Below are 17344 nucleotides of genomic sequence, written 5' to 3' on the forward strand. Positions count from 1 at the left end.
TAACTTCAAACTCTTTAGTCCTCCATGAAATGCATATGTAATTATAATGTGAATGGAATATTTTAAGTGTTTTTGCCCATACAATATATGTCCACTTTCTCACCTGGTTCTTCCAGGTCCCTCTCTCTCCATCCTGCTCTCTCTCTCTCTCTCCATCCTCCTCTCTCCCTCTATTCCCCTCCCTCCGTTGTATGACTGACAATCACATACAAAACATTTTGTAATCATCTAGAAAATAATCTTCAAATAAAAGAGAAAACAAAACCCAGTAGTCCTACTATATGTCTTATGGGCTACCTCGCTATTTTCTCATTGCTCTCTGCCCTTCTCCCTCTCTATTCTCCTCACTCCTTTGTGCTGTCAACTAGAAGGCAAATGTAATCGACTAATCGACAGAGAATGCATCGTGTAGGCTACCAAAGGTTATACATTCACCTATTTATAACATATGTGAATATGGGGTTGCTATTCAGTGCAGTGGGGTAATGTTAAAGATACTTTCTCACCTGAATCTGTCTGTTTTCTTTAAAAAAAAAAGAAACGTGTATCCATCTATGGTGAAACAGATTGTGAATCAGAGCTTGTTGTTTCAGTGTTTCAGTTCTGATATGAATCTGTCTGAGTCTGATGATCCGTCAGGTCGAATTATTTATTTTTCATTGACATTGACAGTGCTTCAGCACCCCTAAAACTAGTAGCCTAGCGCCGCCTATGACGCTCAGTGGTTTTCTGGACTGCTCCTAACTAGCTACGTACGTGTCTTGTGTTGGGACACTGACTGGAAGAGGTTTAACATTCCCACTGGGTCACTGCCGTTCCTTGCTGCCTGTCATAGCTCACAATCCCCACACTCAAGGCGACTCCTCCCCGCTGTTCCTGGTAGACCGAGCGGACGGACACCGCGGACCGGGATTAAGGACTAGCTAGGTGCTTTTGGTGACTCAGTTTACTTTCCATTTTCTCTTTTTTTCTTCTTCTTCTTCTTCTTTTTGATAGACCTCACGTCGACTGTTTTTGCCTCGTGTATGCAGTGACATTATCTGTTGGACTCCAAGTTTGTTTTTTTGTTGTACTCGGTGCTCGAGTACTTGAGGACCAAGGGAGTTGAAGCGCTTCCAGACGGAATAAACCCCTCAGACGGGTCTAAACATGACTTTAACTTGGGAGTTTTTCACCTGCTTTCTAAGCACCGCCATGACAACGGTATACCACTGTGAAGCAACAGGTAAAGACTCCCTTCACTGCCTGCTAATCACGTTGTAATTATACCTTTATATATGAGCTTTTTAAGGGTTTTATTTGACACAACACAATGGTTTTGTAATAACATATGAATTAAAAAAAAAAAAAATGTTATTATGGGCTTATATTGAGATTCTCTCAGCGTTAAGCCTGATCTGTAGGATACCTGTCCTGTAATTCGTTTGTAGCCTATAAATGGAGATGTTAGGGTGACGAATAAAAGTCGGTAATCGGAGACACTTCTTTGCAGCGCTACAATACAGACAAGCTGTTTCACAAAAGTGAACTAGAATTTCCATTTTATTCCCGTTTTTTTTTGTTTTTTTTTCTTTTTTAGAGGATATCAAATATTTCTTGCCGTAAATCTTTGTGAACATTTGAGAAAATAGTGGGGAAACCTGCAAACAATAGGCACTGGAGCACAGACATTCATCACATTGAAGCACTGTGGAAGAGGTTAGCTAAACATTCCGACCATATTACAGGGTATACGTAGAGTTTAGTGTCCCATATTCCATATGTCCTTAATTAATTATGAACCTGCTAAACCACCCCTTCTACCCTAACCCTACCCCTACCCCTAACCTTAACCCGAATCTTAACCCGTCTCAAATAAGACCCTCATCATTTGGGACACTCAGTTTTTGGAAAATAATTTGTGACACTAAACTGCACGTAAGACGGCTTACTGCACATACTCTAGCATACTGTATTTAAGAAATATCGAGATACATTCACCGTTCATTGTTAAAAAAAAATGAAATATCATATTGAACCTCTCATGTAAAGTTCTCCTTCATGTTAAAAATCCCAAATAATTCCTACTCTGTCCTCGGCATTCCCATATCAAATATAAACTCATTTTATTGTACCTTACTAATTTTTATGTTCCAACGCGAATTGAATTCATAGGTGAATTTACCTGGATTTTCACAAAATTGGCACACTATCTATTGGGTCTTTCAGTTAACCTGCTAATGAAAAGGGTTTATAGGAAATTGAGTCAACATGCTAATAAATCACCGTGATTGCGCAATAGACGCGCAACAAAAATATAAACTGACATAATAAACTGTAGGTGAACTTACACTTTGCCCCAGTTGAACGCAGTCCCCTTACACAATATCCCTACACGTTGGCTCCCTCTTCTTGGATCCATGGCGACCCGGTGATTCTTCCTTCAGTTGCATATCCCGATATAGTCAACTACATGGTTTTCTCGCCGACCCCATACACAGCGGAAGACCTTAAATCCTACAAATATTTGGAGGCCTATAACCAGATGGTGTGTGGATGGGTGAGGGAGACGCAGTACCAAGTCATTAACGACCAATGTGTTGTGAAGGCCAAAGTAAGTAATGCAATAACGTCATTAATCAACCTAAGCATAACTGTATGATATGCTTGTGATACTCAAGGTGTAGCCAAGTGACTCAATAGTTTTTTTTTTCATTTCAAAGACCGAACAAGACAGAGTTTTCCCTCGTCGATCCTGGTTGAGCTTTCCCAACCACAAGCGCCTCCTTTCCTCTGATAACTTCTGGCATTCCTCTCCCTGATTTTTAATAACTTTTGGAAGTCTATAATATTCAAAATGTTTTTCTCTATTGGTACAACCTAAAACACGGCAATAATTAACCATTTCCCTTGACGCCGTTCAGGATCTACTTCAGTGCCTGTGCTTTGTTGTGATGCGGAGTACCTCCAACATGGCGACTTCGGGTCTGATGACGCGCCGTGAAAACCCTTCAATACATGAAAACTGGTATTGAGAAGCCTCTCAACCTCTGCCGTAGCCAACTTCAACAATCACAAAACAAAAAGCAAACGATATGACAGTATCACAGTAGCAGCTCCCCTATGTCAAATGGCCTCCAGGTTTTCTCATACACCCCCCCAATTTGCCTCTCTCAATTTATATATACAGTATGTCAGTCTCTCCATGGACATCCGTTGCACCATATTCTTGATCCAAGCACAAGAGACCGTGTTGTAATTGAAGTGATGAATGTCGTTTTTATGTATTTATTAGGCTATACATTCTTCAGGTGAGATTAATTCCTCATTTGTTATCCTACAGCTCCACCTCCTCCCCCGACCGGGCTCAACTACTGGTGGCTCGACCCGTTTACTGTCAACGTGTCCTGGCAGCAGCCCAGGGGTCTGCAGGACGGGGAGGTCTTGTACAAGTACCGCCCTGTGAACGATGAAACTGATAAAGTAGGAAACATTCTCTTGGGTATTTGTTTGTACGTGTGTGTTGTGTGTGTGTGTGTGTGTGTGAGAGAAAAAGAACACTTCCTCAGCTATGCTTTCAATCAATCTCTGCAAATTTGAGAGTTGGCTGTTGAACATACTGATTAGATTAGTGCTAGGCCACAGGAAATTTTTTCCTTTATGACCACAAAGAACACACTTTAATTTCCCTTCTTGAACATGCATGACAGCTGTAACCTGGAGGTGGTTGGAGGCAGGAGTGTTTCAATATGTGTAAGCATAGCCGTCATTGAAGCCCGTTTTGTGTTTCCTCCAGTGTGTGGTGAGCACGATTTGGAGAAATTTCACAGACATCTTTCTCACAGAAGACATGGGTAATCGGACGTACCACGTTTGGACTGTTGGCAGTAAATCTGGTGACAGCACACGCGTGGGCATTACCGTTAAAACCCCTTATCCCCGAGGTAAGAAGCAGGAAGCTGAAATACTCCAGTGCATCCATGATGAGGCTTTTTAAAGTCCTATTTAAATCTTGGTATACGCATGTATGTGACTTCTTTGTTTTTCTTCTGCACAGCTGAAGTGAAGGACCTCAGATGTTTAATCAACTCCACAGGAATGAACTGTTCCTGGAGACCAGGGAATCAGCCCTTTACTCTCTCCTATAGGTGAGGATTACCGCAACAGCCAATTTGAAGGAGATACCAGTATGTCTCCAACTATGCGCAGTGAAGTTGTAATGATGGTTGGTGATATTCTGAGGAACTACGTTATTGTTTTAACTTGCCTGGTCAGGGGAAGTGGAAACGGGTGAGCATATAGGTTCAGGTCTGACTGGGACAGATGAGATGAGAATTTCTTTTTTGTCAGGTGTGTATTGAATGTAAACTCCTCTTAGGAATTTCACCATTCAATGTGAAGGTATCTGAGAACATTCTTAAATAAGGAAATCTAGTCAGTGATTGGTCCATGCCTATGTCGTCATCCAAAATCCCGTTTGTGGCACAGCAAAGTGTCGAGAATCATCTCTAAGACTGACACTTAAGATTTAGTCCTACACTTTAATTACGACCGAGATGCCTGATAACTAACTTTTAAGCGCAGCTTTGAGCCAAGACTTTTTTTTACTGTTAAGTCAATTCTTAGCAGTATTTTTGTGAGTAATTCTCAGAGGCTTGATAAATACAGGCCCAGGACTTTTAGTCCCTGAAACAACTTTTAAAGGAACTAAAAGGTTCCTTCAGCCTATCTGCGTTTCCACCACAGGGGGGACACACTCTGCAGTCATCTAAAAACCCATGGAGAAGAAAAACAAACCTTAGTCCGGCTACACATTGGATGCGTCGCGTAAGCGTGTCCCCAGAAAAGGTCCCCAGAACTTAATTTACGCAATGAGTTCCTCAAAAGGTTCCTAGTACCTGAGGAAAGTTTCTGCGGCCGACAAAACAGGGGCTTAAAACAACACACATACATTCAGGATCTCTGCATGGAAGTGCTCACCTGACCAGCAGCAGTGCAGGGGAAAATCCTACGTGTGATTTTAATGCTTTATCCAGGGTGTGATTGTTTATTTATGTATTTACATCTATAATTCCACACAGATATGAATGGGCAGAAGATAATCTGTGGACTTTATGAGCATCTAGGGGCGACTGAAGGAATTACAGAAGTGTGTTTCTGCCAGCTGTGGCCTCCTTCCCTGCTGTGCATTTCTCTCATCCGCCGCCCATGTTGTCCTTACAGGGTTTGTGGTAATTCTCTGGATGAAATGAAGAAGTGTGATCAGCCTTACAGCAGTGCGGCATCTGGTCGCACTGGTTGTTACCTGAAAGTCGATGCTGTCAATGACATCTGCGTGCTGTTGGACACTGGAGCTGGACGGCGCACTTTTAAACCTGCACGTGGTTGGTGTTGCCACTAATAGTTTATGATTGATGTCTTCCCAAAATGTGAAAGTAAATATAAAAACATTTGCTGGTAAACTACTTGTATAATCAGTGATTGAATCTTTTTTGATGATTGAAGTTTTTTTTTTGTATTTTGCTGCCGTGGGTCTGACTCTGACCTGAGGCCCTTTGCTGCATGTCATTCCCCCTCTCTCTCCCCTTTCATGACTTCATCTGTCCTGTAGAAAAGGTATCTTTCTTTTGTCCTCAGAAATACTTTCACCAAAGCTGAGTGTCACAGAAGTGGGAGATAAATTCAACCTGAGCTGGCCCCCTCCAGAGTTCGGGGAATATTCACACTGGATATACGAGGTCTGCTACAAGAAATGCAATGAGCCCAAAGTAAGCAGCCAAATTTCACTGTTTATACTAAACAAAGTCACATTGTTTTTCCATACCTGACTAAATGCAACACTGTGGTTTTGTGTGCTCACTCACTATTTCTTAGGTATGCTTGCAGTTCACCACAAACGGAGAGCCTGGGCAGATGGCCTACGATAAAAGATGCCTTTACAAGTTCCAATCCCGAGCCAGGACTAGTCACTACTTCAAGGAAATATTCAGTGGCTTCGGTGACGTTGTACCTTATGGTAACTGTCCAATCAATTGTACTTACAATAGTCTCACTTTGCCAGACCTTCCTCCACAGCACCGCGGAGGAAGGTCTGGCTAGTCCACACAGCGTTCCTGGGATGGGAGAGAAACGTGCTCTGGTTTATTGGCATTTCTTTAAACCAATCACAATCGTCTTGGGCGGCGCCAAGCGCCTGGAAGGAGCCACGGTGCCGTTGCAAAATAGCCTCGGGAAGGAACTTGTTTTGGTGGAACATGTGTACGTTCAAAAGTTGTTTTAGTCGTGCAACAGAAAACTCAGATTGGACAGATAGTCTAGCTAGCTGTCTGGATTTACCCTGCAGAGATCTGAGGAGCAGTTAACCATAGTCCTCAGAAATCCACCGGAGTTTAGAACGCCAACACAAAGGAAGAGGAAGGTAGCGGACATCCAGCCGAAAGGACGGACATCCGGCGGAATTTCTGGCGGCACCTGAACAATCCCGTAAATGAAACGTTGTCGATATAGACCATAGTTACACTGATTTCTCTAGGTGCACTAAAACAAGATTAATATCAAGTCAGACAATCCTACATGTCACCTTCAGGTGGACATTTATTGCAGCGTATACTTGTCAAAGGATCCCCTGATTTGCACACGTCAATGCATTATATTCTTCACTGTGTACCTTTCACCTTATTCAAAATGATTACACAGCTTTGTTGAATACTCGATTCTGATTGGTCGATAATGACATTCTACGGCCTGTTCTTTCTGAATGGCAGACCGTTACTATGGACTAGAGTGCTGATTGGGCCACATTTTTCTGTCCGAGCCCGGCCCGCGTCCGACAGAGCAGTAACCGAGCCCGGCCTGCGTCCGACAGAGCAGTAACCGAGCCCGGCCCGCGTCCGACAGGCATCAAGATATTTATGTCCGAGCCCGACACAGTTAAAATCTCTTTTTTTTTCTCATACTAATGACACATGTACGTTTGTTTGTGTGGAAAGCCCGCTTTGATTAAGCAACTGTAGGAAGGCATTCGGAAATGTCAGCAGATGAGATTATCTGCGCACACGGGGGCAACAAGCGCATGTTAATAAGCTGTTTTAAATTGAAAATGTTCAATGTGTTAACCTTTCCTGCTTGCTTTGTTTCCGACCGTGGTCAGAAAACCAGGAGAGAAGCCTTCTCTCTTCTGCCCACACACACACACACACACACACACACACACACGCACACACACACACGCACACACACACACACAAACCTGAACATCATTTCTAAATATCTGTCTGAACCCGGCCTGGCCCGTCGGGCACCATCGGGCACCGTCGGGCTCGGGTCGGGTATCCATCCTCTACTATGGACGCAGGTCTATAACCATAGACTCTAGAGGACCACGTCCATCATTTCGCATGAAAGAAGTCCGGTAAATTTAACGCTAGCTGTGGAATTTCTGTGTTACATCACCCTGTCCGGGGGTTCATTTCACAATACTGACTCGGCGCTCGCTCTACATTATTCCTTACATGTCAAACGTTTGTCCTTAACGGCTTGTTGTATGAAATACAGATGTCAATTCACACAGGATTTGTGTGTGTGGACTCTGCCCACAGGAACAGATAGAAAAGCAGCAGAACTAGCGTGTGACTGGTGTTGTAACTCAACAATTAGCCAGTGTTAGTTGCAGTATCAGCTGTTCCCTCTCATGTCTGACAGCACTGAAACATTGGGTTATTGTTTGGTACACGCTCATGTTTGGTGGTTTTTCTGCACACAGAAATGATTAACTGATGCTTCTTACAAGAAAAAAAAACCACACGTTGACTAGGGCTGGGCAATATATTGATATTATATTGATATCGTGATATGTGTATAGATATCGTCTTACATTTTGGATATCGTAATATCGTGATATGACATAAGTGTTGTCTTTTCCTGGTTTAACGAGCTGCATCACAATGAAGTGATGTACTTTTCTAAACATACCAGACTGTTCCAGCTGTTCTAATATTTTCCTTTATCCACATAAACATTATATCCACATTACTGATGATTATTTATCACAAATCACATTGTGTAAATATTTTGGGAAAACAGCAATTGTCAACCCTACAATATCTTTGCAATATCGATATCAAAGTATTTGGTCAAAAAAAATATCGTGATATTTGATTTTCTCCATATCGCCCAGCCCTAACGTTGACTTTGATTGCATTAAAACTTTCTGGACATTTCTCCTTCCTCGTATGGGCAACAACTTTCTATCAATTACCACATGTAACACAAGCACAACGCTTGAAAAAGTCTTGAAAGCTGAAGAAAACGTGTCTCCTCTTCATCCCAGGTACTGATGAGCCTCCTGACGGGACACTGACGGTGGTTGCCATCGTCATCCCTGTCATTCTGTCTGCCTGCATCATTCTGTCCTGCTACTGCTTCAGGAGGTAGGTTTCAGGAAACACAACAGTAGGCCAGTGACAACGTTAACAAGTACATTTCTGGGCGCTCATGGCATGCCAGCAATGACGACGCCGTGATCAGTGACAATTCTCTCCGAACAATCAGTGGAAAATGGTGGAAAAAACAAACCCCGCCCACCCCTCAGGCACAGGTGGTAGATAGGTGTTTTAAGTGGAGCGGCGATAAATCAAAAAGTATCATGAGACAGGAATTAGGGCTGGATGATTAATCGAAAATGTATCGACATCGAAACTCTGAAGCTGTTATCGACGTATTTTTCCCATGACGATAATTTGGATAATTTATTCCTGTTGATAGGCCTACTTTCTCCTTAAAAACATTCTACCGCGCGTGTGTAGTCACGTGACTTGGCCCAGACCAGTCAGACGCATGGAAAACACAAAGGAGGACGACTCAAACACCGAGTCCGAGTCAACTGAGCAGCTTGTGTGGCCAGGTTAGCTCAGCTGGTAGAACAGGCGCCCATATATAGAGGTTTACTCCTCGACATCAACAAATACTCTGCTTTGGATAATAATTTACATCTAAGGGACTGTTGGGACCTTTAGGCTAAAAAGACTTGACCCTCCCCTCGCCAGTAATAATTTTTCTATGATCCTCCAAAATGATTTGAAAGAGAGGCATGACCCTCCCCTTATGTGCTAGTTTGCGCTTAGCAAAGATGTACAGATGGCATTTGACTTTTTACAGCCATGACATACACAAGTTAACTTCTGCATTCTCATCTTACACATCCCACTCCTCTGTTATGGTGTGGCGGCCATTTCAGTAGATTTACTCACTAACATTGTTGTGGAAACACAATAAGTGGCATGGAAACTAAATGCACACTTCCTGCATTACTTCAAATACTAAGTTACTCCTCTAGTAAACTAGTATTGGTGACCCCCCCCAGACTAAAAAATGTTGGGTGACCCTCCCCTCAACAAAGAATAAAAAGCCATGACCCTCCCCTATGTTCCTCCGGTGGTCCATTCCATAAATACCGAACGGTCCCTGTGGTGTTTCCACATAAATGTTCAATATCTGGTTGATCACTCTAAAAAGCAATATTATGTTTTTTGAGAAAAACATTTGCCTGTCTGCCTGCATCATTCTGTCCTGCTACTGCTTCAGGAGGTAGGTTTCAGGCCAGTGACAACGTTAACAAGTACATTTCTGGGCGCCCACATTGCTTTATACCCAATTTTGCAGTCTATTTCAAGAGTGGATGTTGTAAAACGTTCCTCTTTGCAACAGTATTTGAGATCTGCAACAAGGAAACCACGCCACTGAGCTCACTGCAACACCTTATCCTTGTATAAATGTTGATTTAGTGATTAATAATGGCGCTTACCCACTGCTAGTATCAGCTCGGCTCGTCCGCCATTTTCCATTGCAGATTTGCGTGCCTTTGTTCCCACAGTTCCCACATTTCTAAGATTTTTTTCCAAAATTAGGCCCTATGTTCCTTTTTCATAAATTTGTATCAGATTTTATCCCCCTTTCTCCCAATTTGGTAGCCAATAATATCATAATAGGTTACACCCAACCTATGATCCAGTAGCAATGGACTACAGATGGTATGTAACTCTAACCCTAACATAGGGCCTAATTTTAAGAAAATTCTTAGAAATGTGGCAACATAGGGCTGTAGGACCATTGGGCTGTGGGAACATAGTGCTGTGGGACCATAGGGCTGTAGGACCATTGGACTGTGGGAACATAAGGCTGTGGGAACATAGAGCTGTGGGACCATTGGGCCTTGTGGAACATAGTGCTGTGGGAACATAGGGCTGTAGGACCATTGGGCTGTAGGACCATTGGGCTGTAGGACCATTGGGCTGTGGGAACATAGGGCTGAGACCATTGGGCTGTGGGAACATAGGACTAAAAAATGTTGGGTGACCCTCCCCTCAACAAAGAATAAAAAGCCATGACCCTCCCCTATTTTCCTCCGGTGGTCCATTCCATAAATACCGAACGGTCCCTGTGGTGTTTCCACATAAATGTTCAATATCTGGTTGATCACTCTAAAAAGCAATATTATGTTTTTTGAGAAAAATATTTGTCTGTTGACATTTCTTAATAGGACATTTAGGTGGTGGAAACTGTGTTTGGGTTGTTGTTATTTCTGTCATTGGTTCTGTTTTATAGGCACCGCTCCATTATTTGCCCCACCATACCGGATCCTTCGGCAATTTTCAAGGAAATGATGTTGAACGGAAACAAAGAATTTAAGGTACATTTAAGGAACAAATTTAAACAAAATTAATAATGCGTATGCTTTACTCACAGGCCCCTCTCTGTCTCCACAAATGCTCATTCTGCTGTTCTGTCTTTCAGACCACACCAGGGAATCTGTACACACCGGTGCCAGAACCCGTTGAACCCTGCAAAATTACGCTGTCCCCCAGGAAAACTCCTGACACAGACGTGTAGACTGCCTGCGGTGCAGCCGGACTCCCATTCTGCGCAAATTCATCAAGAACATTAACAGTGATTTACCAAGTGCCCCCGAAAGCTAGCGTTAGCAGCTAACCACCGGTTTTGCGGTAGGTTGTTTCAGGCTAGAGACACATTCGATTAGCATCAAAACATATCCCAGAGAACGGTCGACTCGGTACATGTGTTATTAACCCCTAGGTTCATTTTGCGCCGGATTTGTCCTTTAACACCAGACTGCAACGCTTTGTGCCACTGACTTCTTCTGGTGTAAAGTTTCAAGTCTGACTGGTTGTGGCGAGGAGTGAGCCGTGTTGCGCTCTGTACTGTACTGATGTGACCCTGTATCACTGCTGCAGCCAGGAAACCACTGCAACCACTGGAGTCCGTATCTTATCAGCTGCTGTTCAGTTACTCTCTGAGGTAGGGCAACCAAAAAAGCAAAAGCCACCCAGGCTATGGACCGGCCAATACAAACAGGACAAGAAAGTTTATCATGCCTGCCGTGTGCTGCTGATATCCTCGCATCGAGCGCTGGGGAGAAAGACGAGGACAAGAACAAGGCTGTGTGTGTGTGTGTGTGTGTGTGTGTGTGTTTTTTTTAATAAAGATTATTTTTTGGTCATTTTCTGCCTTTATTTTTGACAGGACAGATGAAGACATGAAAGAAAGATTACAAGTTACTTTATTAGTTACATTCAGCAACTGCCGACAACACCCCCACAGCCTCAACATAAAAATGACAACCGGTTTACTGTGAGGCAGCTCGGCATTGCCAGTAGTATGGATCTGGTTTATTATGGCACGAAAGAGGGCGAGTCAACCGTGTAAAGGGCAACATTTCCTCTACAACATACTTCCCGATCAACTTCTTCAACTCTCCCCCACTTACTGGTTTTGCACCGAGGTCCAGCTTTTGTTGTTTGGGTGGTGGGGGACCTCCTGCTCTCTGCTTCGCACCACCTGGTGGGACTTGCTCTGTAAGTTTGACTGCAGTGCTGCGACTCCAAATGTTTCTTCAAATTTGACGTAGTGTTTTTGTAGCTAGATAGCACTTTGTCGAGTGTATTTCCAGCTAGAAACCCGCATCTCTCTCCTCCCTCTATTGTTGTTTACATTTGTCTAGCTGCGTGGTACACGTGACCTGTTCAGGTGCCGTAAACGTGAACTGTCCTCATGCTGAAAACGTGACTTGTCGCATACGTGACTTCACTCCCCGAGACTAGTTCTCTTAATACATCCATGGACTCAAGAAGAAGCAAAAGGAAAATGACAAAAATAGTAACGCAGAGTGATTTGGATAAGTAACTTTAATCTGATTACTGGTTTGGAAATAGTAACGCATTAGATTACTCGTTACTGAAAAAAGTGGTCAGATTAGAGTAACGCGTTACTAACGCGTTACTGGCATCACTGGTGATGACAGAGAATAAAAATAGGAAGTGATTAAAGGGAATAAAAGAGGTTTCTGTGCTGTCACAGCGTGAGGCTTGCTTGTAGGAATGACAAGCAAATGCCAGTATAACTGCCATCATGACAGCAACATAACGTACAGATAGCAATAACCTAAATCTGACAACAACAGAATTCTTTGTAAAGTGACTGAGCTGACTTCTTCTGCTTGCTCAGATGCACCCAAACTCAAAATCCCATATCATCACCATTAGTCACTCTCTCTTCCTTCCTTAAACCAGAGGGAAGCTTCCTTTTTTTTTTTACATTTACCAACACTATTAGTTGGCTGATTGTTGACGAGTCTCACTGCTTTAACAGAGAATAGAGAAAGAGAAAGTGTGTGTTGCTTGCGGTGCTTGTGTGTCACTGGGTCTAAATCAGCAGATGCTCAGATCTTTTTCTTACGGTAAAAGTACCAATGCCACAGTGTACAAATACTCAAGTTACAAGTAAAAGTCCTGCATCAAAAATCTTTAGTAAGTAAAAGAACAAAAGTATTAGCATCAAAATATACTAAAAGTGCCAAAAGTAAAAGTACTCATTATGAAGAGTGGCCCATTTCAGAATTTTATATATATTATTGGATTATAATTATTAATGCATTCTACTGCGATTCCCTCTTCACCTAAAGCTCTTTTCAATTACTTCATATACTGCTGTGTAGCTTAATCTTTAACACATCACCATCATAGTTGTCTAGTCTAGTCTAGTATGTCTATGTTTTTTTTTATGTTTGTGTGTTTGTATGTTATGTGTACTTTTCTATCTGGACCTTGAGTCTGTAAAATAAAGTTATATAGAGATTATATTTTGCACTAATAATCTTAATCTGTATGTATTTCTCATCATTGCTTGCGCACGCAACCGGGGGGCAGAAAGAAGACGTGTTTCATGTAGCTAGCTAGTAGTAGCATAGTGTAAGTCAAAATGCCAAGGAGTTGTTGCGTGTTGTGATGGGTGCCTGATGTTTAACATACACAGGGGGAAGCATGCTTTTGCCAAAAACCGGCGGAGGTTATGGCTTCAAGCCATAAAAAGGGCAGATTGGGGTCTTATGCAAGAGTCAGGCTCCCATTGGATCAATCAGAAAAGTTGCAACTTGTTCAGTTGTTCAGCTAAGTGATATCAAAGAATTTCTAATAAGGGAAGAAGTTCCACTCTCTTGTTACTTCCAGCTTCTGAACTGGTTGCAGTTCCACCAGAGTTCCATATAGGGGGCGCCCACAGGCCAGTGCAGAATGAATGGGACTCTATGGAGCTATACCCCTCAAAATCCACTTTTCTCAGGATATCATTTTTTGTCTAGTAATTTGAATGTTGCATTCGAAAGGGGAGGCTAAGAAAATGCACACTGCTGGGTGTTAGTGGCTTTTTTGTTCTAAAAAGCCTTTTAAAATGTCAATGACGTCATACACATATACGGCCAGAGATACTGCTTTACGGCAAGCTCTGAGTCGCTGAATCGACAACACAGCTGACAGGTTAGGCTCTCCCTGTTAATACACGTGCTAGAAAGAGGTTTGCTAATGTTTTAAAGACCACGCCGAAATATTCACTCTGACATTCTGGTTCTGCTTCGGATGCCGTCAAGCGGGATCTCCGATCGTAATCAGTCCTTCACTGACCAATCAGCATTCATTAGCAGAATGCTAGCGTGTTATGGGCAACAACGACTCAACCTGTAAGAAATCGAAAGGACACAAGTACTCGTTCATTCAACTTTCGACCTATAATCCATGTTGAACTTGCAAAAACTACAATCAAATCTGAGATTTCTCAACGACAATCAGGCGAACGAGACAAATGTAGCCGTCTAGCTCCATAGAGTCCCATTCATTTAGCACTGGACCGCGATCACCCCCAGTGGAACTCTGGTGGAACTGCAACCAAAGTAGGTACAATGGGGCTTAATAGGGAGTGGAACGGCTTTCCGTAGACGGGCTTTGGTGATATCTACCTGTCAGGGCTGTAGTACTCGAGTCCGGACCATAGACCGTTTAGCTAAAGGTCCGGACTCGAGACAAGTTTAGACTGCTAGCTAAAGCTACGCCGATATTTTGCTAACGTTAGCGCAACAGCGTTAGCCTAGCCTGCAAGGTAAATATTATGTTTCTTATATCTGCGTCCACGTTGTCAACATAAGACCTGTGGCGTTAGTGCTCATTTTGTACCATAATTGTATTGAATGAAATATTAAGCTTCGCTCCTACGAGATGGGTGGGTTTTTATTACGTTACACACAAAGCTAATTGGCTATAGTTAGCCTGTACGTATGCTAGCGGACATTAGCTAACGTTGCCGAGACAGCGGCAGTTGAGTTTCGGCGAGCTAACCACGACAGTGTTTGTCGCCCTCTCGCCCACAATCAACCTCTGCTGCTAAAAACAGTCAACCTGAGGCCTGTACTACAAATCAAGATCAACATGTCCTGGATTTCTTTCAGTTACCCGGCTTCACCTAACCTAACACCCGCGGTCCCGCATAAGCTGTATCACGACGCTGGTTATCAACTAGTTCAGTCAACTCAGGGTTTCCCAATCCAGCAGCGCGCACGTTCACATAAAAGAGGCGGGGTTTGCACAGCACGACCAATCGCAAACATCTACCAGAGCCGCATATTTTACATAAGAAGAGCAAACTATAATTCTACATAAATATGAAGAACACAGACACGGTTTTGCAGGCAAAACGTAATACAGTCACTGCTTCCTAAAACAGGAGGAAAGCTGGCAAAAAAATAGCCGACGCTGTAAATGCATGAATCACAACGCTTATTAATATCACTTCCCATCAGTCAGGACCAAGATCTGACCATAATTACACTTGTGGTTTCTATAAACTGTCGTTGCTTTAGCCTAGTATTCCAGTTGCAACCCTGGCAGTGGGAAGCCATCGTGAGAGCAAATAAAATATATAAAAACAAAATTCACACGATGTGCGCTTTGGCAACACACGGCTCAAGAAGCCGAGCCGATATGTAATTCCCTCCCATTACAATCTATATATTTCATAAATATACACATCAGGGAATGCTAACGGGGTTGTCGGTCTCTAAATGTCTTTTATGTGCGCACCCCTTTCTCCCTTTCTCCCTCTCTCCCTCTCTCTCTGCGCACCGAGCTCCACCTGATCTTCTAAGAACGATGCTGCCGTTATCAATCGAGTGTTGATTGGTCAGTAAGCAGTGATTTTACACCGGTTGATCTCTGATCTCCAACTTAACCTGCTCCCGACCAGGTTAGGTGTTCAGCATAAGTTACCCCGACGATTTAACCCGATCACAAGTGATCCTTCGTAGTACAGAAAACCCTGGGTTGAACCTGAAGTTAGCTCGTTAACGCCAAATCTCGCTTCGTAGTACAGGCCTCTGCAGTGATGTTTTGAAATGGAGACACACATATCGTACCATTTCCCGGAAATCCTGGCCATTATTTTAAAGCATAAACCAACCATAGGGGTACACTCATAGACAGTATATAAGAAGGGTACACTCAGGGGTAGCTAACTGTGCTGCTAACATTGGCTATTATATTAGGGTGACCAGACGTCCCCGATTTCGTTGACCTGTCCCCGGCTGGAGCTGTCCCCGGGAATGTCCCCGGTTTTCACTGTGACTGACAGACCCGAAATTGGAATGAAAGAAAGAAAACATTGACCAAACGTATAGTCGTGCACCCTACACACGCAGGCTCAAGACAGCCAGAGCAAGCACTGCTAAAATTGCTGTTTATTTACATGGAGTCTGGTGGGTTCAGCGAACGCAATTTCGCGGACTTTTTATGTTTTAAAAAAGGATCTTACTCTTTAACAGAAAGGTCGACCTCCTTAGAAATCCTTTCCATAATGTTGTCTGACACTTAGAATAATTATCTGAGCCTGTCAGCGGCAAAACGAGCACTTTTATGAACGTAAATACAAGCTGGGCAATGGTCCTATTAACTTACATTGTAGCTTGTTTCGCCACTGCCGACGGCAGTGATCTCGTTTAATACTGGACCAATGTCAAAGGAAAATATTTCCTCAATAGTTTTAATTGTATCCGATACTCAATGAGCTGATGCAGAAACAAGCCCAGCGTGAAGCAATAAAGCAAAAGCTGTCAGATAAATGTAGTGCAGTAAACATTACAACATTTCCCTCTGAGGTGTAGTGGAGTACAAGTATGAAGTAGCAGCAGGGGCGATTCTAGGATCAGACCTTTAGGGGGGCTCAGCCCCTAATGAGAATGTGACACGGATATAGTGCATGCAAAAGTGTTAACCCCCTTGCTGTGACAAATGGTTTGCAAGAATGGTTAACATTGAACTTACATGAAATGATATATTTGCATTCTGCACACCCATTACTCTCTGTGAAATATCTCACAAACTCTTCACTCAACACATGCATCGGTACAACAAGCGGCTCCTGAGTAATCCGGTTTCAAAATGTCTACATGGTCTCCAACTTTATAATGTATTCTCATGTAAACTATTTATGTCAGCACAGATATTTTTTGTAAATTGCTTAGCCAGTGTATCCCACCATAATGGTTATTATATTGCCAGATTCCAGACAATCCCACTTACTTATATATATCCCACTTACAAATATGAATATATATTTATACTGGTATGCTTCCTAGTGACATTAATGCAAAAATATGAAGGTCAGGCTACCGCACAAATATTTCCATCCATAGATAAGAATAATCAAGTCTAACCTCTGAATTTCTTTTCAAAGTGCACCAGATTGATGCATTTAAACATTAAAATAGACTAAATGTTCTTACAGGGGAGCATGTCCATGGACCCCCCCCCCGTGGAGCTCTAGGTCTAGTGACGCCCCTGGGGCAGTGTCCCCATTTTAAGTTTTACAAAGATAAAAACATTGCCTGTTTTGGAGGTATTTACACTTCTGAGCTGAAAATGTCCCCGGATTTTGTCGCAGAAATCTAGTCACCTTATATTATATTAGCCTAAAATGATAATTATAGCCATACATATATATATATCACAGTAACACTGCAAAATTAAAGACA

General features: G+C 42.8%; 1 protein-coding gene across 2 annotated transcripts; it reads left to right on the top strand.

Annotated features, from left to right (window-relative positions):
• The first annotated feature begins 629 nt into the window (after positions 1 to 629).
• Positions 630 to 13130, top strand: LOC144533941 (interleukin-13 receptor subunit alpha-1-like). Of its 2 annotated transcripts, XM_078275489.1 has the most exons (10): positions 652 to 1225; positions 3323 to 3462; positions 3776 to 3923; positions 4037 to 4127; positions 5203 to 5363; positions 5617 to 5747; positions 5854 to 5995; positions 8309 to 8408; positions 10582 to 10666; positions 10771 to 13130. In XM_078275489.1, exons 1-10 carry the CDS (start codon positions 1150 to 1152, stop codon positions 10864 to 10866), a joined length of 1170 nt encoding a protein of 389 aa, XP_078131615.1. In that variant the 5' UTR covers positions 652 to 1149; the 3' UTR covers positions 10867 to 13130. The 2 variants fall into 2 exon arrangements, with proteins under 2 accessions (XP_078131616.1, XP_078131615.1); XM_078275490.1 differs by lacking the exons at positions 8309 to 8408; positions 10582 to 10666; positions 10771 to 13130 and adding an exon at positions 6069 to 7548 and having other exon boundaries at positions 630 to 1225; positions 5854 to 6025.
• Positions 13131 to 17344: the final 4214 nt, after the last annotated feature.

This window comes from Sander vitreus, chromosome 19 (genome assembly GCF_031162955.1).
Source record: "Sander vitreus isolate 19-12246 chromosome 19, sanVit1, whole genome shotgun sequence".
In the NCBI taxonomy this organism is placed as follows: Eukaryota; Metazoa; Chordata; class Actinopteri; order Perciformes; family Percidae; genus Sander; species Sander vitreus.

Coding starts and splice junctions, on each gene's coding strand:
- LOC144533941 (XM_078275489.1), top strand. CDS start 1,150: ATGACTTTAACTTGGGAGTTTTTCACCTGCTTTCTAAGCACCGCCATG. Junction 4,128..5,202: donor CCCTTTACTCTCTCCTATAG/GTGAGGATTACC, acceptor TTGTCCTTACAG/GGTTTGTGGTAATTCTCTGG. Junction 5,748..5,853: donor AGAAATGCAATGAGCCCAAA/GTAAGCAGCCAA, acceptor ACTATTTCTTAG/GTATGCTTGCAGTTCACCAC.